The sequence below is a fragment of the Nothobranchius furzeri genome, chromosome 2 (assembly GCF_043380555.1).
Source record: "Nothobranchius furzeri strain GRZ-AD chromosome 2, NfurGRZ-RIMD1, whole genome shotgun sequence".
Lineage (NCBI taxonomy): Eukaryota > Metazoa > Chordata > Actinopteri > Cyprinodontiformes > Nothobranchiidae > Nothobranchius > Nothobranchius furzeri.
Window position 1 is genome coordinate 55,679,733 of NC_091742.1, and position 25,709 is coordinate 55,705,441.

Below are 25,709 nucleotides of genomic sequence, written 5' to 3' on the forward strand. Positions count from 1 at the left end.
TCTTTTAGCCTGCTTGAAAAACTCGAGTGACAGATTATAATCAGAATTAATAATTAAAAAATGCTTTTTTTTTCAGTGAACCACACTTTTAAAACTGGTAATTGACCAGCTCCAGTTTCTGCTTTTAAAATGACTCTAATCTCAATAAAAAGAATACATTTTCAGTGACAATTGACAACAGATATTATATTCTGAAGAACATATACTTCTGTTCGGGAAACCAAAAATAATTAAGGTAAATTTAACATAAGTTAGAGTCAATACAAATACAATACAAATTAGCAACCATGCGAATACACAAGCATACTTACATGGAGAAAACAGGCTAACTGGTATTAACAAGACAGCCAAGAGCAAAACATTTTATATTTTATATATCTATATTAGTTTTTTGCAAATCGTCAACCAAGAATACAAACTTTTTCTGCAACTTTCATCATATTTTATATACAAAGTGGCAGAGGAGTGAAGGTCCAACCCCGTAATTAAAAGGTTGCAGGTTCACGTCCCGCTCAGTCTGTTGCTGTTGTGGCATCCTTGGGCAAGACACTTAACCCACATTGCCTGCTGATGGTTGTCAGAGGTATCTGTGGCACCAGAATACAGCAGCCTTGGTTTCGTTAGGGTGCCCCAGGGCAGCTGTGGCTGCATTGTAGCTCATCACCACCAGCGAGTGAATGCATGTTTGTGTGAATGACTGAAAATGTTGTAAAGTGCCTTGGGGGGTTCTAACACTCTAGAAAGTTCTATATCAAATACAGACCGTTTACCAAGGCAGCCATGTTGGATATTGAGGTCAAGGTCAGGCAGAAATCTGTGATTTTTCTAGCAATCAGGAGGTGTTAAAATGGATTTTTCTTATTTGAAAATCTAATCTTCTAACTTCTCAGTACAAACCAGATGTATCCAGTCTCTGGACTCTGTCATCTATTTGGCAATGCTGGATAGCTCAGATGAAATGACAGCAAAGATTACACCATGTGTGAGAACTTAGAGGATACCAGCCTGGTGCTTGACCCACTTAACACGATTAGACAGCGCCGCAGTGGACACATCCCACTTTCACCTCCAGATTTTCTCCCAGTCATGCATAACTCGATTCTTCACCACAGCCTTGCAATTGGTACGCATCAGATATCTAGCATCTTCTTTCAAATGCCCTTAAATGATTTCATTTGCAGGGGTGTTTAATATTACATATAGTCGACACGCTGAGAGCAAGAGGGTGAATTTTTTCTCCAGCGAGGAAGCAGCTCTGCTCTTTTGAAATTCCATTTGGAATACCAATGCTCAGGATTTTAATTAGCCCTCTTACTCTTTATTGTCACGGATAATAAAGAGAAAGTCTGAACAAGAGAAAGGGGTAAGAAGTAATGAGTGGGCTAATGGTGAAACTGATCCAAGAATGGCCGTCCCCCCTCTTCCTTCTGACAAAACAGATTGAATTTTAATAACCCGTCGTTTTACCCTTTTGATGTCGAGGAGCTACATACTGAAATATTTTGTCCCAGTTTGCAAATGTAGTACTACATGAATAATCACCCATGTTTATATATGGTGGCAATTTACAAGTTTATAAGGAGTAAATGTTGATTGCACGACGTAACGGCCACAGAATAATGACACCATCTGTGATTATATTTTGATCAGCCTCGTTTTTGCTGTGCAGCTTTGTCTGTATGAAATCTGCCTGATTAATGAAGGCTTGATTCACTGCACAAAGAGGGTGTGTCTGTGATAGGGAGGGAGAAAAGTTACTTTCTGGGGGTTTTCACACAAAACTGTGTCTGTCTGTACTGCCAAAGCATGACTTGACCTCAACTCATTCACTGCCAGCCGTTTCCTGATCGCTAAAGCCCTTCACTGCCAGCGTTTCTCACCATTTTTACTGTTTTTTAAGAGTCACAGAACGTTACGCGCTAGGATGATGTCGACGCTAAAACAACCAAAACAAAGTGGAGACTCACTTCTTACATCAGGAAGAATCCACGAGTTTCGAGCGTCATCCGTTCTTTCATAATCCGTTGTTGAATTGTGATCGGCAGACGCTTTTCCGGTTCGCGCCTCACTTTTTTTTACAGCAGCGGCCCAAAACGATCTCCTAACACATGGATGTTCTGCGTCCTGATTACGTGACGTGTGACGTATGTGGATGAAGATCGGCTTTAGAGCTGAGATGTTTGTTCTCACGGTGCGGGGGCTCGTTCCGACGCTCACACAGTAAAAACATGCAAATGACGACTTTAGTCGTCAATAGCAGTGAATGAGTTAAATAAACGTAACAGATTACAATGAACTTTGGTTAGCACAAATAGATCTATAAGCTCATCTATTGGCTCTCTTGATACTTCCTGACTTGTGATTGGCCATTCCTGCCACCTGTGTACTTGACAGTTATGCATTCCTGACAATGCATGAAAGAGCCTCTAGGCTGTAGTTTTGTACAATTTTTTGGTAAAATTACTGTAAAGATCCCCTGGTCCTGCTGGTTGTGCCCCTCCCCCACTTCCAAAGTCAAAACTATGTCCATGACCAATATAGACCAATATTTAAACAATACTTTTACATTTGATGTAATTTCATGGGATAAGTATGCATCAGCAAACAGATGTTCTAAATATTTCCTGAAAAGTTTAGCATCATAGGACCTTGTGTCTCAGTGAACACGAATTTCTCCCTGTTCACCTTCTCTGGTCGGAGAATCCCCAACTGAGACTAAGCAAGTTAACTATGCCGTGGCCACGCATTAATAAGTTGTTGCCGCAAGTTGTTTTTTTTCTTCAATGTCACCAGATGGGCACTGCAGAAATGTGACTACCATACAATATTTATTAATGCCTGTTCACAAAGGCCACTCAGATATATCAACTTTAATATTAAATGTTGAATATGGAACAGTTTGATAAAAAGCTATATTTTTATAGAGGCGTTTAGAGGTGTGCAGAATGAAGGTACAGACAGTATTTCCTTTAAAAGTTATATTTTAACAAAAAAATATTGATAGTTTATTTTCTTTAGCATCAATTTAAAACCCAGAATACCTTATTATTATTATTATTATTATTATTATTATTATTATTTCAATCCAAGCTGAGTTTTTTTTTTTTTTGGTTCTTTTCTACAAACAGAGAAGCAGAGCTCGTTTTTACCTTTTTACTGACAGTCTCAGCTACTCTTGTCGCCTTCGTCGAAGCGTTGCCATTGTTGGTGGTGCCACAGGCCAGTTAAAAACGAGTTCTACTTCTCTGTATAGAAAAGAACCGATAACAAATGGAATCAGAAAATCAACACAGAAAAAACATAACAAAGATGTTCCAAGCTGATAGTGTTTGGTAGAATAATGAAAATCTCATTTTTCCTGCAGCTGCTTTTCTTCTGCCCAACATAAATTAACGCAATACAAGACAGCAAAATGCCACAGAAAGTCACCTACTCAGCTGTATCCAACACATATGAATCACGTTTGTTTGTCTTTTGATAAAGTCTGGCATAAAATGCTCGAAAATGCAAATGGTCAAGACATTTGGCATGTTGTCTGTTGGTTCTTGGTTACTTTGGGGTATGTTGTCTGTTGGTTCTTGGTTACTTTGGGGTATTTTTAAATTTCTATTTTTACTCTACCCTGTGGAGGTATTATTTTCAAACAAACAACTTAATTGTTCCATTTTCAACCTTTAAGTATTCCAGAAGTAATTAGTAAAATGACATTTTAGGGCTGTGATATACTTGCTTTTTAACGATGCAGACGCGTGTTTAAAATGGCTGCCACATCTGTCTTACGTTGATCTGAAGCGTTGTTTGTGTACGTCCTCCGAAATTAACGCAACAAACTGCTACATGTCAGAACGCTGCAATATACGAGTAACCAGTAGATAGAGTTGAGAAAACGAGGGAGACACACTCGCCATGGTTTAGAGGTCTTTCACACCATCTACGATACCGCTGCTGTGTATTTTTTTTTTCTGTCGTGATCTCAAAATTAACTAGTTAGGGATCTCTTTTATTGACGCCGTGTTTGTTTTGGTTGTACCCACAAACCCGGCTCCCTATCCGGTCAGAGCTCTCTTGTGCGCCGCCTTGTGGATCAGTCCAGTACTACCTGCAGTGCAGCGCTGTGTAGCAGCAAGTATGTGAACTGCTGCCTCAGCCAGCACGAGGTTAAACAGCAAGTGCATTCCAGGCCTTGAGGCATAAACTGGGGAAAAAATACATAAAACATTTTATTAAAACATCTAAAGAATCTATCCAACACACTCAACAAAGTGCATTAATAAGAGAAATTACTTGCTTGTTTGGTTTGTGTCAGCTTCTGAAAATGCATATTAGCGTTTAGTTTGTGTCTGTTGGCTATGAATTGGTGGTAGTCTTAAAAAGTAAAATAATTCACATTAAATGGAAATAAAATAGCTAAATGATTATTTACCGACAGGCATTTAGTAGAGAACTGCTTCGTCATCCAACACACAGGATCAGTCTAGACGCGTTTAGAGGTAACTAGTGTTGTTTTCATTATTTCTTTCCCCCTAGTGGCTAAATATTACCGTCCATAAACACACATTTTCCTTTTTCCTCCGTCCAACATAGCTGCTTGAGAGGAGATGGCTTTACTTGAAAGAACTTATGGCTTCTACCCACACATGTAATTACAATAAACTTCTAGAAGCGGGAGGCAGCTTGTGTCTTTGGGCAACAGTTGCCAGGGTAACACAAAAATGCAGCGCTCATTGTCCTGCCCTGAGTCATCAGCGAGTGAGGAAGAAAAATAAGACATTGGTACAGACGGCTGGAAAAGTGCTCTGTGAACTGTTGCAGGAGTCACTGGGAAACTTTTTAATTGGAGGTGAGATTCTCAGTGGGTTGACTCGTTTTATTATATATTTTTTCCTGTAAAAGCTGTTATGGTGGCCTTTTTGTGTTGTGTTGAAAGGATGAAGACATTTCCAGCAAGCCATTTATATGTGCAGATCTTAGTGTGTACCCTGAGGCTGGTGCGCACGTTTTTCAGCTTCATTACCTTTACATAAGTGAAAATGGTCCTATGGTGATGAACGGCCCAGTGGATGGTCCGTTGCATTGCAGCAGGGAGCCACTGCAGAAGGTCTTCAACTCCTTCAAAGGTTACAGTGACAACATCTGTCATTTAGTCATCATTTCCCAATGGAACTTGTTATGATCTTTCAGTTGTTGTTTTCCTCCCAACAAAGCAGATTTTAGACTTGCTAAACACATTAGAATGAAGTTGATACATTGAGTTTTATCAAACAGCTCAACTATGCCCTTCTTAAAGCTGCAATACGGAGTTTTCCGCTTTTCTGGGATTATGTATGATTTTTGTAGAAATCCATCCTGCACTGTGATATAATGCAAGAAATATATATATTTTTGCTAAGCCCACCCCTTGTCATGTAATTTAAACTGACTGCTGTTATTAAGCATTAACCAATAGCACTAGACATCTGCTTAGTACAACTGTCAATCACAGAGCGTGCACCAGCGTTTGAAGATGTACCTAGGCAGATGGTAAATGGCATGTATTTCATTTTGCACCTTCTAGAGTCCTGGAACCCCCAAGGTGCTTTACAACACAATCAGTCATTCACCCAATCACACACCGGTGGGGATGAGCTACGATGTAGCAACAGCTGTCCTGGGGCGCACTGACAGAGGCAAGTCTGCTGAGCACTGGCGCCACCGGTCCCTCCGACCACCACCAGCAGGGAAGGTGGGTTAAGTGTCTTGCCCATGGACACAACAACAGTGACCGACTGAGCGGGACTAGAGCCTGCAACCAATGAGGCGAGCACTTAACTCCTGTGCTACCGCTGTCCCATGCAGATGCAGAGTTGGCGATTTTTCTCATGAACAATTAAGTCTTTAAATATACATAAATGAATAAACAACAAAGTATAGGAACAATAATTCTAAAACAATGTGTTTTTAGCTCTGTTTGCTGGCGAGAGATGCACGTTCACGAATGGGAGGCATTGCCTTCGACCGTAACTACGGAGGTGATTTTGATATTGATACATTTGTCAGCCACTAACAAACGTGAATATTTTCTAATCTCTGCAGATCCAAGTTGAACTCACTACACCACTGTATACTAAAGCATGCATTTTAATTGAATTATAAAGTTAAAGTCCCATAGTCATCATCACACACTGGTGAAATTAATTTCCACATTTGGCCCATCCCCATGGAGGGGAGCGGTGAGCAGCAGCGATGGACTATTTGGTGGTTTAACCCCCAATCCAACCCCTTAAAGCCGAGTGTCATGCAGGGAGGCATTGGGTCCCATTCTTAAAGTCTTTGGTATGACCCGACCGGAATCGAACCTCTATCTCCCAGTCCCAGGGCGAAACCTCTACCACTAGCCCACTGAGCTGGTTTGTATTATGGTACTACTGGTTTGTAATATGAATCAACTAACAGGGAGACTTGGTGTTCCATAGGGCAGGGGTTCCTAAATTGGGGGTCCCCACAAAATTACAGGGGGTCCCCACAATTTTGTCTTTGCCGAGATTGTGAGGTTAGCAAGAATTTATTTGTAAAAATTACATTTATAAACTCCCAATAACACACCCTACAGTATAATCAGAACTCCATATATACTAAATAACTCTGTGTGTCTCTATAAAGATGGTTAATGATCACATTTAATGTGTGCACACATGCAGGAGTTGGGCCGGGGGGGGGGGGGGGGGGGTGTTCTTGCTTCACTTGGACAAGCTAGGACATGAACAAGGGGTTCCTCAAAAAAATAAATTGGGAACCCCTGTCATAGGGTCCACTTTTGTTTCTAGAAGTTGATGCTTTGTCCAAAAAAACTCGCAGTGTTAACCTTTTTAGGATGGCGGTGTTGGTATAAAAGAAAGATGTTTTCAAGTTACCAAAGAAAATGGAAAAATGGAAACAGACAGTAGAGCAAGAAGGTATTTCAACAATCTACAATTTTACATCACTTACCCTAATCAAGTCTTTAATTATTACTTCCAACCATTTATTTACCTCAGATAGAAGTTAGCAACTTATCATTTTATGCCTAAAATTTCAGACATTAATTTGGAGTTTTAGCTATAGGATCATTAAAAAAGAAAATATAAAGTGGTTAAATTGTGTTAGACATTTTTTTCTTTTTTCTGAATACATAATTTAACACCAGTATTTTTAAAGACAATTGTAAATACGAGAACTAGTTATCAAACGTGATTTTTGTGTTTGATTTCTGAAATAATTCAGTCCCTTTTTAGTGCACACTGTCTTGAACTGTGTCAAGATGGCCTGTCACAGCTCTCAGTCCCTCATTTTCATTCACAGCTGCTCCACTTCTGAACAGGACAGTAATGAGATCACACCAGATCTAAATCTAAAATTATCCTCCGTTACTCACAGGACAATAATTCACATTCACACATATACGGTGCCTTTCTGTCTAATGTATTATGTATGTGTGCTCCGTCTTTGGCCATAAGCAACCCCACAAGCCTTTAGTTCACCCAAATAAACAGACCGACCAACAAACACAATGAATTACTCATGATTCATTAGCAATTAATGGCCCTTGTTCTCTGCTTTCATTTCCAATTAGGAGAGCTGAGAGGACTAAATATGTCTGTTGTGAGTGAGAGAATGAGCTTGCGGTCACGCTCCGTTTCGCCATCTTGTAACTGCCTGTTTATTGTTTATTCCATTGCTGCTCGGTGCACACCGAGGAGATTACTGTGCATATATGCGCTTCGTAATATGTGAGCTTCTCTGGAACTCTAAAGCACCAGCCCGGCAGCCAAATATATTTGAATTCATATTTCACTCAGTAATATTTCATGAACCCAAGAGTTGTATGAACTTGTACAGATACGCTGATGACTGTGTGTTGTTCTTTGCTAGGACAGCACCGCTCTCTGGGTCCCAGTCTGTCGAAGGTGCGGAGCCTAAAGTTGGACACCAGTGTCTGGAGCAACGAACTTGTGGAGGTATTTACCAAAATTAGATTTAACACTAAAATCTACGTTTCCAGAAAACATTAGGATGTTTGAAGGGCCCCCTCCACACAACTCACCCAGTCTGATTTTATAATAACATTGAATATGTCATCCTTTTTTTTTAGTATGAGGCAGGAATGCGACATGTTTTAGCTGCTTATCAAGCTCGTTCCAAATCTGTGGTCTTTTGCACATTTGAATTCTTTGTTCTTTCCAGTAATCTGATTTCTGTTTCTGCTAGTACGGGTTTGCATAGGGTGGAAGATTGAAGTGAGATTACACAATTTATGGTTGAGATTATGAACAATTTGACAACATTATACAGGTTTCCTGAAGGTAAATCTAGTCAATTAAACCTCAGAAGACTAACGATAGAGAACGGTGCTGATAGGAAAGTTAAATTCAGACCATTATAACATGTCATCATTTGACATTGTATGAAAGTAATGTGTCTAATAAAGTTTTATACAGGGTAAGGGGTAGAGGGAGTGAGAGAAAATGTTTTAACTTGTTAAACAAAAATGCATTTTAGACTAAGAATTATTAGATGCATCACTGTGAATTTTCAGAAATTATGTGCAACTCTACTGTGTTACTTTTTAGATGTCATTGGTGTCAGTTTTATGAGTTTATTTTGCAGTTTGTTGCATCTATACCAACTTTTTTTTTACTAGCTTCTTAATTTTTTATATGTTCAGTTCATTGCTCTTGTACAAAAGCAAGTTTGTATCATTAGCAACTAATATTTAATGTAGGACAAATGAAATGGAAAAGCCTTTTTTATACAAAACAAAAAACAACAACGACCCTAAAACAAAACCCTGTGGAACTCCATGACTGGATTTTTAAGATTTGTTGTTGTTGATATACACACACCAATTTTCACCCATGTTTCATAGCTGCAGGACCGCTCAAGGACCAGTTTTTTATCATTGACTTGATTAAAAGTCTCAAATGTTTTGAATAGGTCCAGAATAAATGCCAATGCTGTTCTTAAACTGCATCATTGATTGTATTCAGTCAAAACTGTCTGATATGTGTTTTTTTGTTTTGTTTTGTTTTTCTTTTCCCTTAAGCCACATTGAAATGGGACTTTCATGTTTAGTTTATCTAGATATCTGTTAAGTCCTTTGGAAACTCCTTTAAGTTTTGGTGAGATGTATGAAAATGTGGCGATGACTGCTCAAGTGGCTAATCTACAAACCCTTTTAGCTAACTGTTTCCCTTGTTTGTGGCTAAGCTCTTCCTAGAGGTGGGGAACAAAAGTGCTAACGATTTCTGGGCTGCTAACCTTCCCATGGAGGAAGAGCTTCATAGTGCAGCGACAACTGAGCAGAGAGCCACCTTCATTCGCAGGAAGTACCGGGAGAGAAAATACATGAAGGTCCTGGAGGGTTTTCATGACCTGGAGCAGCTTAATAAGGTACATGAAGGTTGGACCTAGGTCCTATTCACTGTGTTGTGAGGTTAAAAGTCTGTGTAACAAAACCATAGCTGCAAATGCTAGTGCCCATTTCAGATGAAAAATAAAAATAAATCTGTGGAATTTTTAAAAGAAATCATTGAAATCTCTATTTATACCTTTAATGTTATACTAGGTAAAGTAATACAAATAGAACATTTTCCTAGCTGGCTCTCTTCAAATAATGAAACAATTATTTTCTGTAAAAATATAATACGTGCCTTTGAAGAGAACATATACTCACAGAATTTTTTTGATGTTGTCATTGTCACTAAATCTACTCTTTAAGGCTAAAGAGGTTTCATAGATCACCAGTAAAAGCACATTACTTCTATGCTAAATCCTGGGGCTGGGCGACATGGACCAAAACTTGTATCCTGGCGGGTTTGTCCCGGGGGGGGGGGGGGGGGGGGGGGGGGGGGTGCTTATAAAGCACTGGGGAAGCCCTGTATCTAGATATTTTCCTTGTAAAATATTTACAAGTTAACTCACTTCAAGCTGTCTTGAGAAATTATACATGAATCAGTAGATTAAATGCATAAAAACTGTATTGATTCTTGTCAAACCTTAACCTTAGTGCCTATTCTCTACCAGTCTGAGGTTTAGAAACAATGGTACAGCTGTCTGCTAACACACACCCACACACACACAGTTGAGAGCTAGAGGTGTATCAAATGTCCCACAGGCACTTTTTAATTATATATTTATAATTAATGTAAAATTATTTAAATTCCATCTAGAGGTGGCCATATCATTTATTTCTTGTCCTGAGAAAAAAACATCTATCATGTTAAGCTAAATGTATGATGAAGTAATAGCATCTACTGAAGATCACATGGGTCATGCACGGTGGAGTTATTAGTTATTAGGGCAAACATGGCTGGAATCTAACAGTATTGGCTCATATCAGTGATTATACTGACTCAGAGTCTCTGGTTGCTCTTTTATGAGTATTACTTTCAGACTACTGTAGCCGTACCCCACGCCTTACAAACTCTTAACTATTTCAACAGAATCGCTCGTAACGGAGTATTTATTAGCATAGCTAACCAGAGCGGAAAAAAACGTAACAACATTTCTCACCCGTTGAGCTCGCCTTCAAAATAAAATGTTAACCCTATAGTTTACTATTCAAACCCTAACAGTACGTTTGAGGTAAATTGGCCACTCCGGCTATCCGTAGATGTTTCCCGATTACACAGGGGAGGGAGGGATTTTGCTGGTCTATGCACACGCAGGACAGATAAACAGAACTCCGTTGGCGTTGAACGTCCCCAAATAATTAAAAACCAGGATGTCAAATGCAAAGTTTAGAGCAGCACATTTACCCAGAGGCTCTCAGATTGAACAAACTTGTGAGAATACACGTAATAACCGCTTAGAGACGGGCGACATGTTGCTAGCATAGCGGCTAATCGCTAGCATAGCAGATTGACCAGTTATATCTATATACAGAAATAAAGTCTTCTTGTATCTTGTTTAAAAATTACATCGATATTTTAAAAATATCGATACATCATCCAGCCCTAGGCCCTGCTATTTTCTTACATTCTTTTAAAAAGAAAGTCAGTATTTTTAGCAGGTCAGAGCTCAACTTAGAGCTAACTTCACAGTCGCTGCTTTCAACTGAATTCAAAAACACAGTTTGAAATGCTGTTTATAAATAATGCAATGATATTTATAAATCCAGCCAGTAGCTTTCATGTCTACTTTTTGAGGTAAATTGGAACAAATGTTGCTTAACGATCAGTAGAGAGCATTGTACTGTTGTTTAAAACAGGGTTTATGAACTAGACTGCTCATTTCAGGTCACCTGTTTACAGTGATGGGAATAACGCCGTTTAAAATGACGGCATTACTAACGGCGTTCTTTTTTGGGTAACGGAATAATCTAATTAATTACTTTTCCCACTGTTGCAACGCTGTTACCGTTACTGGGGACGGAAGGTTGTGCGTTACTATGTACTTGTCGAACGTTGAGCAACAGTGTGAGGCTTTCTGACCGCCACACTGCAGCTGCAGCCAGGGAGAGAGAGGTGTCGGTAACGCACTTACAAACACGATGATGATTGGCTGGGTTGGCGGAGGCCCTCACCGTCTCAGTCACTGCCTGCTGTAGACACAACGGAGCAGTGATGGGAGTAACGCTGTTTAAAATGACAGCGTTACTAAAAAATAATAATTTTTCAGTAATGAGTAATCTAATTAATTACCGTCTTCTTTTATACAAACGTTGTTTCTGTTACTGATAAGAAAATGCGTGTGTTAAGCAGCGCGGTGTGTTGAAGCTGTCATCAGCTGATCAGGAGCTAAAGAGGCAGATGATTTCATCCAAGAGCATCACGGCCCGTGAAGAACGAGGAAGACGTGATGAATAGTCTACGGCTGCAGGTGTGGATCTGCAGCCGTGCCCTTCTTAGCGTGACAGCGGGACGTCCCGAAGGTCCGCTCACCTGTTCACCGCTCAGACGTCCTGATCTTCTACCTTCCTAGATCATCCAGCTGTAACCTGTTTCTGATCATGTCTTTAGTCCCGCTCTAACACTGATGCATCAGTCTCAGACGACATGGAGCTCAGGTGTTATTAGAACTACCTGTGTGTGTTTACCACCCAGCTGCAGCTCTTCTGTGGTTGGGTCTGACCCAAGTTAGTAAATGTAAGTCCTCCATCAGGCTTGTGCCTCTTCTAGTGTCATTTTAAAGGATTTTATTTATTTATTTAACCATTACTAGATTACCAGCAACAGAAATGCTGCTAAAAACACACAATTATGTGAAGCTGGAAAATTTTAAATACTGTGCAAAATTACATTAATTTCTGTAATGTAACTAGACTGAGAGACCATTTAAAGGCTCGGGAACCTTTACAGGGGTTTCTATTTGCAATTTTAAATTTGAGCTGATTGGGGTCTTGTTAAATATCACACAATGACCTTTTAATAGTCTAGATGAGTGTAATGTTCCTATTAGTAGTTCCTCCTGTTAAGTGCTTATTTATCAAAATTATTCAGGTTTATAAAAAAACATTTTGACGTACATTTTATTATGTTCCAGTCATTAGTCACTTATATTTCACCATTGTAGTCATTTATAGTAAATTAAATAAGTTCAGTTTACCCCATTTTTCTTGCATTCTTTGATTAAAAAAAAATAACTAAGTAGTTATTTTTCTTGGTAATTAGTTACTTTTATAATCTCGTAGCTCGGTTAGTAACTGATTTACTTTTTTGACAAAGTAATTAGTAACTATAACTAATTACTTTTTAAAAGTAACTTTCCCACACTGCCTGTTTGCAGTACTAGTGAGTCAAACTGTGGTCTGTGTAGATAACTGCCTTTCTACACTGTGGTCATCTACAAGATGCAAAAGAGAGGTTCAGATGAGATGTTTAGAGTGATGCAGGGATGGGACAAATTTGACTGTGGAAAGCAACAATTATTCTGGTTCAGGAATTTATGAGAGTTTAACAAATGTAGTCATTTATTGCATTTTGTTTAGTTGTATTTTTTCCATTCTTTTTAAACTGTCATTTTTCTATATAAACTCATATGAATGTTTTGAGCTATTGATGATTAATGTTGTTGTTTTGTTGTACAACACAAGAAGTTTTATTTATTAATTTATTTTGAGTCTTTGACAAAGGAATGAAAGCGTAGTGGTTAAAGGAAGAAAGTAAGCTAAGTGCAGGACAGTAGATTAGGATCCACAATGGAAACGCTCGGGCTGGTTTTATTGCAGTAACGTCAGTGTGAGTGTGTAAATGTGTGTGGACATGTACGGTGCTCCACTTCAGTTGTGGGGATTCAGTGTTCCAGTGGGAGTTTGTTGGAGGGAGGAGCAGGAGAGGAAGTGTGACAGACACACTGAGAGTCTGGCTCTCTAAAAGGGTCAGTCCAGTGGAGAAGCAAGTGTGTGTGTGTGTGTGTGTGTGTGTGTGTGTGTCCGTATTCTTTTGCTGTCTAGGCTTCCTTTTGTAGACTTAGAAAAAACGCACCACAACTCAACGTCACGTATACAAGCATTCACATTGTTTATCTTAATATAAATGTATAAATCAAAACTAATTTATGTTAAAAATGGCAAAAAAAGTAACACAAACAAGGACATTGAGTGTAATCTCAGTGGACATGCTGTTCCACTTCTGTGTCACAATTACTTACCGTAAAAATCTGAATCTGAAACACGTTAGAAAACCTATTCCTAAGGGAGTCCTCCGTGGAACAAAGACGATAATACTGACAATTTCCTCAATGACTTTCATGCAGTTGTTAAATCAGTGATTGAAATGTAACAAGCTTTTAGAGTTAGCTTTTTAGGCTCAAGGGTCACACATATCAGGGAAATTAACATTTAAAGTGTCATTTTCAGTTGAAAAACCACACTTTATATGAGGTTTTGTTGCATAATCCCAGTTTGTTGTTTTAGTTTTGCATCGTTTGTACAATATTTTTGTCATTTAGTACCCTTTTCTTCATCCTGCTCTCGCTTTTTCTCAGTCCCACGTTCACCATTAGGAGCTCATATCCCATTGACCTCCACAGGGTCTCCACAGACCACATGACCTACAGTAGGAGTGTCAAAAGAGCTTCTTATATCATTGCACACACACATACACACACCGTCTCTTGTGGTTACAGTAATTGCTGTGACACAGAAGGTCATTTCCAGAGACAATACAGAATAAGGCCAGGTTGCATGGGACTGTTTTGCACGATTCTGACCCCGACTTGAGCTCTGAAGAGATTAAAAGACGCACAGTTAATTTTGCTTTTGTTTCCTTTTAATAAAGATGAACTAGACTTTGCAGAGACTGCGCACAATTTGGGACTTTTACATCTTTATCTCAGATGTGACCCTGTATGTGTGCGTGGGTGGGCGGGTCTTATTGATGCAGACTTTGTTTGTGTGTGTACGAAGCACAGCCTCGCTCTCCCCTCACTTTCAGACGGATATTGCTTGTTTGTGGCAGATCGATTCAGCCTACCGGCTCGGCCCCGGCCTGATGGAAGGAGAAGTTGTTAGTTTGAAATTCCGCTATTTGCCTCTCGACTCCTCCGTTGATCTACTTTGTCACAGGTCATCGAGCACAATGTCACATCAGTTGACTGCACCGATAGAAAGACACGCACTGAAAAAAGAAAATATCTTCCTGGATCAGTGACTGTATTCTTTTGATTCCTTTAGCTGCTAATCTGAGTCCGATCGCTGTCAGAAAATGGTAAATCAGTTTTCTTTTTTTTTATCCTGCTACAAACGTAGGAACTGAAGAAAGCGTATATTGCGGTCACAAGTTTAAAGGCCCCTGGTTTCAGTTCTGTTGTGTACATTTCAAGATGGTACTGACCAACCTTCGGCACATATTAAACTCAACAGAAGTTTGTTTTTATTCAAAAGTTTTACTGAAGGAAACAGAAGAGATGAAAAGTGAAACAGTTTGTCTCTGTAGAGGCGTTAGATCATTCTGAAGATGTCCGTCTCGTTATTACTCTAAAACTGATCGAGTGAACGTTGTTATAGGACAATTTTTGGAGATGAAAACATTTTTCAGCAGAGTGTTTGAGAATTTGTATAATTAGAGACTGTGCCAAATGGACTTTCAACCATTGTATTAACACTCTTACTTAACTAGTAACACAATTAGGCCGTGTGTATAACATAATATCCTCCACCTAGTGTTCAGCTGCTACGTGTTTACAGGGTCTGTATCATTATATGATGGCCAGAGCATTTAGGGCTGTTCCAAAAACACGGACTGGTTATTTTAAACTGTTCTACAAGTATTGTAACCCCTGCCCCGGTTTCACACTGAAAGCATCAGTGGCGCGGAATGGTAGCAAAACTTCACAGCTTCAACTGGAATCCATTATACTCTAATGGAATGTTTCAAACTAGCCGCCATGTGGCAATTTTCGAGTGCGTCCCAGAAGCAGCACGGCGCGCCGCTAAAGGTAGGATTGGGTTCTATTTTTGCCGCGAGCTGCTTCCAGGACACGCTGATTTCCACAGTTAACATAGGGCTAGACAAGAAATCACACACGGTTTCAGTGTAAAAGCCTTGGTAATTACAAAATAAAAGCACTGCAGCAATGCAATTTTATTTATATGAAGTTTATCTGTGACCTAACGGATATTTTACTCTCTGCGTCATTCCAGAAGTGCAGCGGTGTGTTTTTCATGGCTTTAATCCTGGCAGTGGAGAGGAACAACATCATATATGGCATCAAACTTCAGTATCAAACAGGGTTTCCTTCTTTTGGGTTTAATGGCGGATTGCATAAACAAACCATAACTCGTGATTCCAACAAGGAGGATGGCAGAAGTCTTGAGGGGTTTTGCGATCTTGCAAGTCCAGCGAGGAAGCCGTACCGTGGCCAAGACTCCTGGTGTGAAATGAACCACTTTGAAATTTGCGAGTAAATGTTCCACTGCTGTGTCGCTCCACTGATGCATCCAGTGTGAAACAGAGGTTAAGATGATTTCAAACAAAAAAAAAGGGGGGGGGGGGGGGGGGGCACTTGAGATTCACGGATCATCTTTTTGAAGGAGATCAGAAGTTTAACGAATCTTTTAAGCGAGTCTGGCGGGCCAGGCTACGGTTCTCTTGGTTCTTGTTAAGACTCTAGTAGCAGCATTCTGAATGAGCTGTAGTTTCTTCACAGCTTTTTTTGGGAAGTCTAGTCAAAAGACCTTTGCAATAGTCCAGCCTGCTAGAGATGAACACATGGATGAGTTTCTCTAAGTCTGGTCTGGACATGAGACCTCTGAGTCTTGCTAATTGATGGAGATGATAAAACACAGATCTAGTTATAGCCTTAATGTAACCAGTGAAGCTCAGGTCTGAATCAATTATGACACCAACATTTCTAACCTGAGTTGTTTTTATTCCTTTGGAGCCAAGTTGAGCAATGACCTCCATCCTATCCTTCTTTCCAAAGACAATAACTTCAGTCTTGTCTTTGTTTAATTGGAGGACGTTTGACTGCATCCAGTCATTAACTTGCTCCAGAGTCTGACAAAGTTAGTCTAGAGGACTACAGTTACTAGGTGATAGAGCTAGGTAGATCTGGGTGCCATCTGCATAACTATGAAGATGGTATTAGAAAAAGCAAAATGGAGACCTTCTTGCCCATCAGAGTTGGAGGATAATGAGATGTTGGTTAAATGCTCTAGCCGCCAGAGTTTGATGAGATAAAATGGTTTCGCTACCATGATTTGATGGAAATGAGGCATACCCTATCACCATAAACTTTTGGAGTTGGATAGATTTAACCACCACGGTTGGTGATGATGTGACATTCTTACCCATCAGATTTTGGCTGTAAATTGGCCTCCAGCAGAACCTCGTATGACTATAATACATACAGGATGGAGCATTTTCTCCCCAGTTCTTATTTTTAGCACCTATTAGTTTGAAAATTTGACCACAATGCATTATACTTCTACTTTATGTTAAAGAAGCAGAGAGAACAATCCCTGCACTTATTTGGTGAGAGTATGTATGTAATTGTTATGGGCTCTTCTAATATTTACATTTCATGCTCAGTTGGTTATATAAATTGTTGTTTGAAGCATTCAAAGCTATATATGTGGTATATTTTACACCAGATATTAAAAATATGATTTTCTATTCACACCTTAGATTATTTTCTTTTCCCAGCTATGCACTGAAGCCGTTTTTGAAATGGCATGCCTTACTTTCTAGATTGAAAGTGTATACATTTTTCAGCCTCTGTAAGATTTTCATCCAGTGTAGTCACTGTATTTTGCTTAATCTGGTTCGCTGCTTTTCTTTTGCCCACTTCATTGTTTTTCACATCATTATTCCCACATTTCTCTTCTCGGAAATTGTGTGTTTCATTATAGCTAATATGGCCCATTTGTACTGTTCTTATTTGCTATATTGCTTTTTTCACAGGGATCAGAGCCTTAATGATTCCCACGGGGTGTATTAAAGTTTGATCATATATTAAATTCTCTTTTAAGATCAGCGAAGGGGAACTCATTTTCAAACTTTATATGGTTTTCTGACACTTTATAGACTCTTTGTCCTCTATCAACCAGGCATTTATGCATAAGACTCGAGCAGAGTAACTCAGGGGGGTGTTCCTCCTACACGGGAGTGAGACCACACTTCCATTTTCAGAAATTGTCACTGCCTCGTTGTCAAAAGGGGTGATTTTACTTGTTTTATTTTTCTTCCCCAGCTTTTCAAAAATTCAATAGGGCCTTGTACTATGTGTCACAGCAGAAAAAAAGGAAAGTTATCGGTGGAATTTGATGGATAAGATCTATGATCAATAACGAACAAGATTCACTTGTGGAAAGAATTGGTCTTCATTTCTCTGGATTTGCTGGCTATCTCAGTCAAATAGAAATAGTTAAACAAAGGTTTATTTTTTTCATTTGTTTTCATTTTTGTGTGGTCCTCTTTTGATAAACTAACAACCTGTACAGTTTGGAAACTATCTCTTAAGTGTCCGTCTTTTAGGAGAACAACTACACTAACCTCTCCTTGGCTTAAGCCGGTGTACATTGTGGAACATTTTCAGTCCATGTATTCAACTCCATCTTAAATTGTATGTTGTTGTTACAGAGCACAGCTCATGTGTTTATGTTTATGTATTTAGTAGGGATGAATTTCAGACGAGTATCCGGCACGGATAAAGCATTGTTGAAGAATACGAGCATGAAACGAGTAAAACTCGTAAATATCTGTAATCGTGCTGAAGGAAAATCCTCATTGGGTAACTGACTGTCTTCACGCTCTGTGATTGGCCAGTCACATAGAGCGCCCGCCCCTCCCTACACACAAAACTCTCTAGCCGGCCGCGAGCGCAGTCCGTCCGGCTCATCCACGCACACACACAGACAGTAACGGATCTCGCAGTGATTGCTTCACTGTTGCTCACGTTTCTTCAGCTCTCCTCTTTTTCGGTTGAATATTTAACGTTACTTTTTTTGTAACTTAAATGGTGCATTTGACAAGACCGTTGACGTGCTGCATCAGTCACTCTCTACCTCCGCTCTGGTCGGGTTTTTTATTTTTTTTAAATCCCTCTCTCTCCTCTATCTCTCTCTCTCTCTCTCTCTCTCTCTCTCTCACACACACACACACACACACACACACACACACACCTCAATCAACATTGTTTTGTTTAACTGTGTGGGAAAATGCTAAGAATGTTAAGAAAAAAATCAGTTTAATCAAATTAAAATAAAAAATATACATAAAGTTGTGTCTGGTTCTAGCATTTCATATTTCCTAGTTCCTACTGCATGAGTTCAGATGTAGTAATCCATGCACTTAAATATTAATGTTTTGATTTTATTGAAACACTTGTTTTGCAATAGTTCCTTTACTATTGTGATCAAAAATATTTAATCTCTATTCTGAGGCTGCTCTGTAAATAGTTTTCAAATAAACCACACACATATCAACTTCTGATCAATCCATCTCAATTTCAGATTTAAAATAATATATTGATGTAAACCACACCCACTCTCAGTTAAACCACGCCCACTTCTGGGTTATGCCACCCCCATTCCGAGTACAGATACAGATAAAGATAATTTAGTTGGTTGAACAGATACAGATACAGATAGTGGTGTACTCGCTCATCCCTAGTATTTAGCAGACGCTTTTGTCCAAAGCGACATACAAGTGATAATCGGCATGTTTCCCTTGAGCCTAACAACAACAATAACAACAACTTGACATCAGTGATGAAGAGGAGGGAAGAAGGAGTGGACAGTAGAGAGGGGGACGTGTGCAGGGAGGGTGCAAGTTTAGAAGATGCTCTCTGAAGAGCAGGGTCTTCAGGAGTTTCTTGAAAATTGAAAAGGAAGCTCCTGTCCTGGTAGTGCTTGGTAGATCATTCCACATTTGTGGAACGATGCATGAGAAGAGTCTGGATTGTCCTGAGCGTGGTGTAGGCACTGCTAGCCGACGATCCTGTGATGACTGGAGCGGCCGGGCCGAGACGTAAACCTTTGCAAGAGGATTCAGGTAGATGGGAGCCGTACCATCACGGACTTCTTATGCTAGTGTTAGCAATTTGAATTTGATGCGTGCAGCTAGCGGTAGCCAGTGGAGCTCAATGAACAGAGGGGTGACGTGTGCTCTTTTTGGCTGATTGAAGACCAGACATGCCGCTGCGTTCTGGACCATTTGAAGAGGTCCCATAGTACAGCCTGGAAGACCAGTTAGAAGGGCATTGCAGTAATTGAGGCAGGAGATGACAGTAGATTGTACCAGGAGCTGGGTGGCATGTTGTGTTAGGTATGGTCTGATCTTTCGTATGTGTAATGTTCTTACACTGTACAACCCACTTCTCAGGTTCAACCTGACTGCTCATGCTGTATTTGTGGTAGCATCACATCTAGGGGTGGGAATCCGTTTTATTAAACATGGTAAACATGCTTTCTTGACTATCCTTACCATTGACACGGAATTAGCTGAGCAGATGTGTTGGCACATGCATTGTGTGAGTGGTAATGATACATTTGGTTCGCAGTGCTGCTTCACCAGTGCTACACCCTACCAAGGAATGAGCTGAATTTCAAACATTTTTGATTTTCGTGTCGATCGGGAGCTGGTTTTCAGGTGTTAATTGTTTCTCATTTCCTCTTATACTACAGGCTGCATGACACAAAACTCGACCCAACCTCAGAAATTCTTGCACAAGAGAAAATTGGTCTCAAAATGGGCCAAAATATTCCACAGTGTATGACTGGTGTTACACAGCACATTATAGTGTGGCTAAATTGCTGCAAATCTGGAGAGCTTTCATCAGTTTGAAGGCAGTCATGACTGCAATGTTTCCAGTACTGACCAAATGTTTCCCTATCCATGTGATGCTCATTAAAGTACCGTCAATGATCTGTCACAAACGCCAATGCCTGGACCCCAAATATTACCGCATACTGGCACAACTGTCTCAGATTGTATCAAGATGCAGCTATGGGCCAGAACAGTGGTCCTCAATAGGCGGCCCGCGGGTCCCCCCTTTGTGGCCTCCGAACCCCTTGTGTGATTAACAGGCTTCTGCAGAGCCTGATGAGCTGCCGCACAGGTGATTCAACCACTCAATCAAGTGTGTTGCAGCAGAGAAACCACTAAAACATGCTGGATATCAGCCCTCGAGTCCCAGTATTGAATAGTGCTGTTTTAGGGTGATTCTTTAGATAAATCTGAAGCAGACAGTGGAAAGGTCTAATAAATTGCTTTAGGATTTTTGGAGGCCTTTAATAGTTGAAGCAGTGGTATAATATCCAGTAACCTACATGTGTTTTATTTTATGCATACAGGCATTATGTGCAGCTGTGGTGACACCCGACACTCTTCAGACCATGATGCTGGTGTTCAGTGGTGCAGATGTCATGTGTGCCACTGGAGATCAGACTTTCTCAACCCCTTATCTCCTGGCTCAGCATGCTGGGCAAAAACTACAGATGGAGTTTTTGCATCACAACAAACTTTCTGGTAAGCAATGTGTTTTTGATCTAAACGTATTTGTTAGCTGGCACCACCAGTAACTGCTCAGAAAAAATTTGGGGTTACAATAGAGACATTTTTTTGTAGAGGTGTTTTTTTCTTAATTCGGGTGATTCTGAGTTACCAAAAAGCAGAAGTCAAACAGCGTAATTGATGTTTTCTTCTGGCCAGACTTGGAGGAATGGAATAAAGAATACTGTTGGGTCTCAACGGCTTTCATCCTAGATGGGTGCCTCATGCATCTTGTTCATTTTCTTGATACGCTAACAAGGTCATGTTAAAACTTATACTACTGTGCTGGTTGACACATCCACAGCTCAGCAGGAGTTTATTGTTTATCATGGTGAGTAAATGAAGGCGGAAAAACACAAAATTAAAGCCAGCAAGTTTTAAGTTTAAAGTTCCGCTGCCTCTTTCCTACTTTCCCCAGCTGTCCTTTGTATTACCCAGCTCATGTTCCCCACCATCGCCGGCACGGATGTAGCGCATCGTGTGCCTTCTTTGTGATGGGTGTGTGTTGCGTGTGTGCTGCCACAGGGGGCTGATGATAAGAATGTATCAGATTAAAGGAGCGTGAAGAGTGCGCAGGCTGGGGACGGGGAGATGACTTTCTCTGGGACTGTATTTTACATAATATATGCAGTGCATCTGTGTACACTCACCAGTACCGAGCCTGTTAGGGACTCGCTAATTGCTAGCACGGGTCACCTGGTCACTATGGAGATGGCAATTTACTTGAGGTGTTCTAGAAAACACACATGCAGAAAGGCAGGGAATCAGATGCATGTGTGTATGTGTGAAAAGCGTAGGACACACACACAGTCTATATGCTCATTATGGGTCAAAAAATTGTAGAGCTTCATCGTTAACAAACAGACAAATATGGACCTTACCAGACTTTGGCTGTGGAGGTTGATGTCCAACTACACTAACAAACCGGCAAACACTGGGTCAGGCCACCCAGATGTTGCTGTGACAGATTGACACTACTCCTGGCCTTCAGGGAGGCGTCGCCTCAGGGACAACAGTCAGCCCGGCTCTTTGCAAGTTTCCACAAGGAAGCTCCTCCTGAAAGGGATGTTTACCCCGGGTCAGAGTCCATCGTAAGGGCGTTGTCTTGTTTTCAGTCTTTTCTGAGTAAGTTTTAAAAAAATTGACAGCATCAAAAAACAGGATTCTTCTAATATGCCAATATGGCTGCTCATTATATCCGGACATTACAGTTCTGCAGACCCTGTAGAACATGATTTATGTTCAGTCCCATCATTCAGTGCGAGTGGAAGAAGTGCTGGACTTTATGACTTAGTGTAACAGAGAACGTTTGATGGAGCTAAGATAGTTCTGATCACAGAGTCCAACCCAACGGGTTTATATCTTTTTATGGTAATGATTTAATTTCCCTAATGTATCTCTGTCATATTTAGGACTTATGTCTTGCCACTAGGGATGGACAATATATTGGCATCAATATCGTAATCGGCCGATGTTAGTCATTTTTTAACATATCGGTATCGGTCCGATAAATTAAACCGGGCCGATATTAACAACCGATATTTTTTCCATCTCTTCACATAATAAACATTCCAATTCAGGTCAGTTCATTAAGCCAATCAGAAAAAGGTTTCCTATATAAGGAACCCAGCAAATTGCATCAAGTCATTGACTAGTGACAGTGACTTTAAAGCAATCCTCATACTACGCAAGCATGTAGCGACAGTGGAGAGGAAAACTCCCTTTTAACAGGAAGAAACCTCCAGAGGATCCTGGCTCAGTATAAGCAGCCATCCTCCACGACTCACTGGGGATAGAGAAGACAGAGCACACACACACACACACACACACACACACACACACACACACACACACACACACACACACACACACACACACACACACACACACACACACACACACACACACACACACACACACACACACACACAACATATATATCCAAGTAAAGTTTCTATGGTTATATTGTGATTTCTTAGTAAATATTCTATTTGGTGAGAGATAAACTTTATTGTATTTATCCTAGTGAATCTATAATTTAACGGATAAACAAGTTGTAGCACATTCAATGTCAAAGAAAGTAAAAAGTTATTATCAGGAGAGGGAGAAAGTTTTAAGTGGTTAGCAGCAGTGTGCTAGACGATGGCCCCCTCCCTGAGCCACCACAGCTCAGCAGAACATCAATGTAGCTTCTTCTGGGGAGAAAAACACTTAGAGAAAAAATAAAATTAACAGCTGAAATTGCAGGAAATAATACAGTTAAAGAGCAGATTGTAGAAGAAAATTGTCGAGTGTGGAAAGTGGTCAGTATGTCCTCCAGCAGTCTAAGCCTATAGCAGCATAACTACAGACAACTCTGGATAACCTAGCCTTTTTAGATGGAGGCATGTTGGAGGCAGGGCAAGGGAGAGCCGTCTTTACCGACTGTACACTCCACCTCCCTCTACTCCCCCACTTGTCCAGATCTAGGCTAACATCACATTTTAACCATAGGCCCTATCAAATAAAAATGTTTGAAGCCTAGTCTTAAAAGTAGACAAGGTGTCTGCCTCACAGACTAAGGCTGGGAGCTGGTTCCACAGGAGAGGAGCCTGATAACTAAATGATAAATGACCCACATTTTTATAGCGCCTCTCAGAGTAAGGACTCCAAAGCACTTTTACACTACAGTGTATCATTCATCCATTCACACACACATTCACACACTGATGGTGATGAGCTACGATGTAGCCACAGCTGCCCTGGGGCGCACTGACAGAGGCGAGGCTGCCGAGCACAGGCGCCACTGGTCCCTCTGACCACCACCAGCAGGCAAGGTGGGTTAAGTGTCTTGCCCAAGGACGCAACAGCAGAATTCTCTGTCCAGAGCCAGGATCGAACCTGCAACCTTCCGATTACTGGACAACCCGCTCAACCTAAACTAAACTAGAACTAAAAGATCTGCCTCCCATCCTAATTTTAGATATTCTGGGAACCACCAGTAAACCTGCAGTCTGAGAGCGAAGTGCTCGGTTAGGAACGTATGGAACAATCAGATCGCTGATGTATGATGGAGCTTGATTATTAAGAGCTTTATATGTGAGAAGAAGGATCTTAAAATCTATTCTGAATTTAACAGGTAGCCAATATAGGGAAGCTAAGACAGGAGAGATATGATCTCTTTTTTTAATTCTCATCAGAACTCTAGCTGCAGCATTTTGGACAAGTTGAAGACTTTTAACTACATTTTGTGGACTTCCTGAGAGTAATGAATTACAGTAATCCAGTCTTGATGTAATAAATGCATGAACTAGTTTTTCAGCATCATTCCTGGAAAGGATGCTTCTAATCTTAGCAATATTCCGAAGGTGGAAAAAGGAAATCCTACAAACCTGTTTAACCTGGGATTTGAATGGTATGTCCTGGTCAAAGGTAACTCCAAGGTTCCTTACTTTGTTCTCGGAGATAAATATAATGCCATTCACATCAGGTGATTGACTAAGCAATTTCCTTTTTTGGATTTCTGGTCCAAAGATGAGAACTTCCGTCTTGTACTGATTTAAAAGCAAAAAGGTTAGAGTCATCCAATTTTTTATGTCCTCAAGACAAGCCTGTAATCTACCTAACCGATTAGGTTCATCAGGGTTAATGGATAAATATAACTGAGTATCGTCAGCATAACAGTGAAAGTTTATCCCATGCTGTCTAATGATTTTACCAATTGGGAGCATATATATAGTAAAAAGATTTGGTCCAAGCACTGAACCCTGTGGTACTCCACAAGTAACCCTGGAGTATGAAGACGATTTGTCATGTACGTTTACAAAATGAAATCTATCAGACAGGTAGGATTTAAACCAGCCTAGCGCTGTTCCTTTGATCCCTACAACATGTTCAAGCCTTTCTAAAAGAACATTGTAATCTGCTGTGTCAAAGGCAGCACTGAGATCTAACAAGACTAGAACAGACTCAAGATTCCTATCTGAGGCCATGAGAAAATCATTTGTAACTCTCACTAATGCAGTTTCAGTGCTGTGATACACTCTAAAACCAGACTGAATTTCCTCAAACTGGTCAAATCCAGAGAAGGCTTCTGAAGTGAAGGTTTGATTACAGCAACCTTAAAATCCTGTGGTACATACCCATTTACTAAGGATAGATTGATTATGTCTAGAATGGGGGCAGTAACCAAAAGAAATGCATCTTTAAATAATTTGGTTGGGATTGGCTCTAACATGCAAGTGGAAGGTTTAGATGAAGCTAATATGTTTGATAACTCTGAAAGCTCAACTGGATCAAAACGGTTCAAACACAGATGAGGTTCTACAGTTACCGCTGATGCTGCCTCACTTACTGAGGAAGAAGAAATCTCATTAGGGAGGATGCTAAAGATTTTGTTTCTAATAGAATTAATTTGACTTGTGAAAAATCCCATAAAGTCATTACTGCTGAGGGCTAAGGGAATAGATGGTTCAGAGCTATGATTCTGTGTAAGTTTGGCAACTGTACTGAAAAGAAATTTAGGATTATTCTTATTCTCCTCAAATAACGCTGAGAAATAAGCAGTTCTACTTTGCCGAAGCTTATTTTTATAAAGCACAAGACTATTTTTCCAGGATAGGTAGGCCTCCTCATGGTGCATAGAGCGCCATGTTCTCTCCAATTTTCTAGAGTTTTGTTTTAAAGCTCGCAAATGAGAATTAAACCAGGGAGCAAACTTCCTGTCCCTAATTACCTTCTTTTTTAAAGGGCAAACATCATCTAATGCCACACGTAAAG

The 25,709-nt window shown here is 40.2% G+C and overlaps 1 protein-coding gene across 3 annotated transcripts in view; it reads left to right on the plus strand.

The window, feature by feature from the left end:
* arap2 (ArfGAP with RhoGAP domain, ankyrin repeat and PH domain 2) overlaps positions 1 to 25,709 on the plus strand; it is a 251,081-nt gene that overhangs the window by 112,852 nt on the left and 112,520 nt on the right. For all 3 annotated transcript variants that reach the window (XM_070546657.1, XM_070546659.1, XM_070546667.1), the window contains exons 12-14: positions 7,888 to 7,973; positions 9,223 to 9,405; positions 20,753 to 20,927. In XM_070546657.1, coding sequence (XP_070402758.1) covers positions 7,888 to 7,973; positions 9,223 to 9,405; positions 20,753 to 20,927 — 444 coding nt within the window. The remainder of the gene's footprint in view (positions 1 to 7,887; positions 7,974 to 9,222; positions 9,406 to 20,752; positions 20,928 to 25,709) is intronic.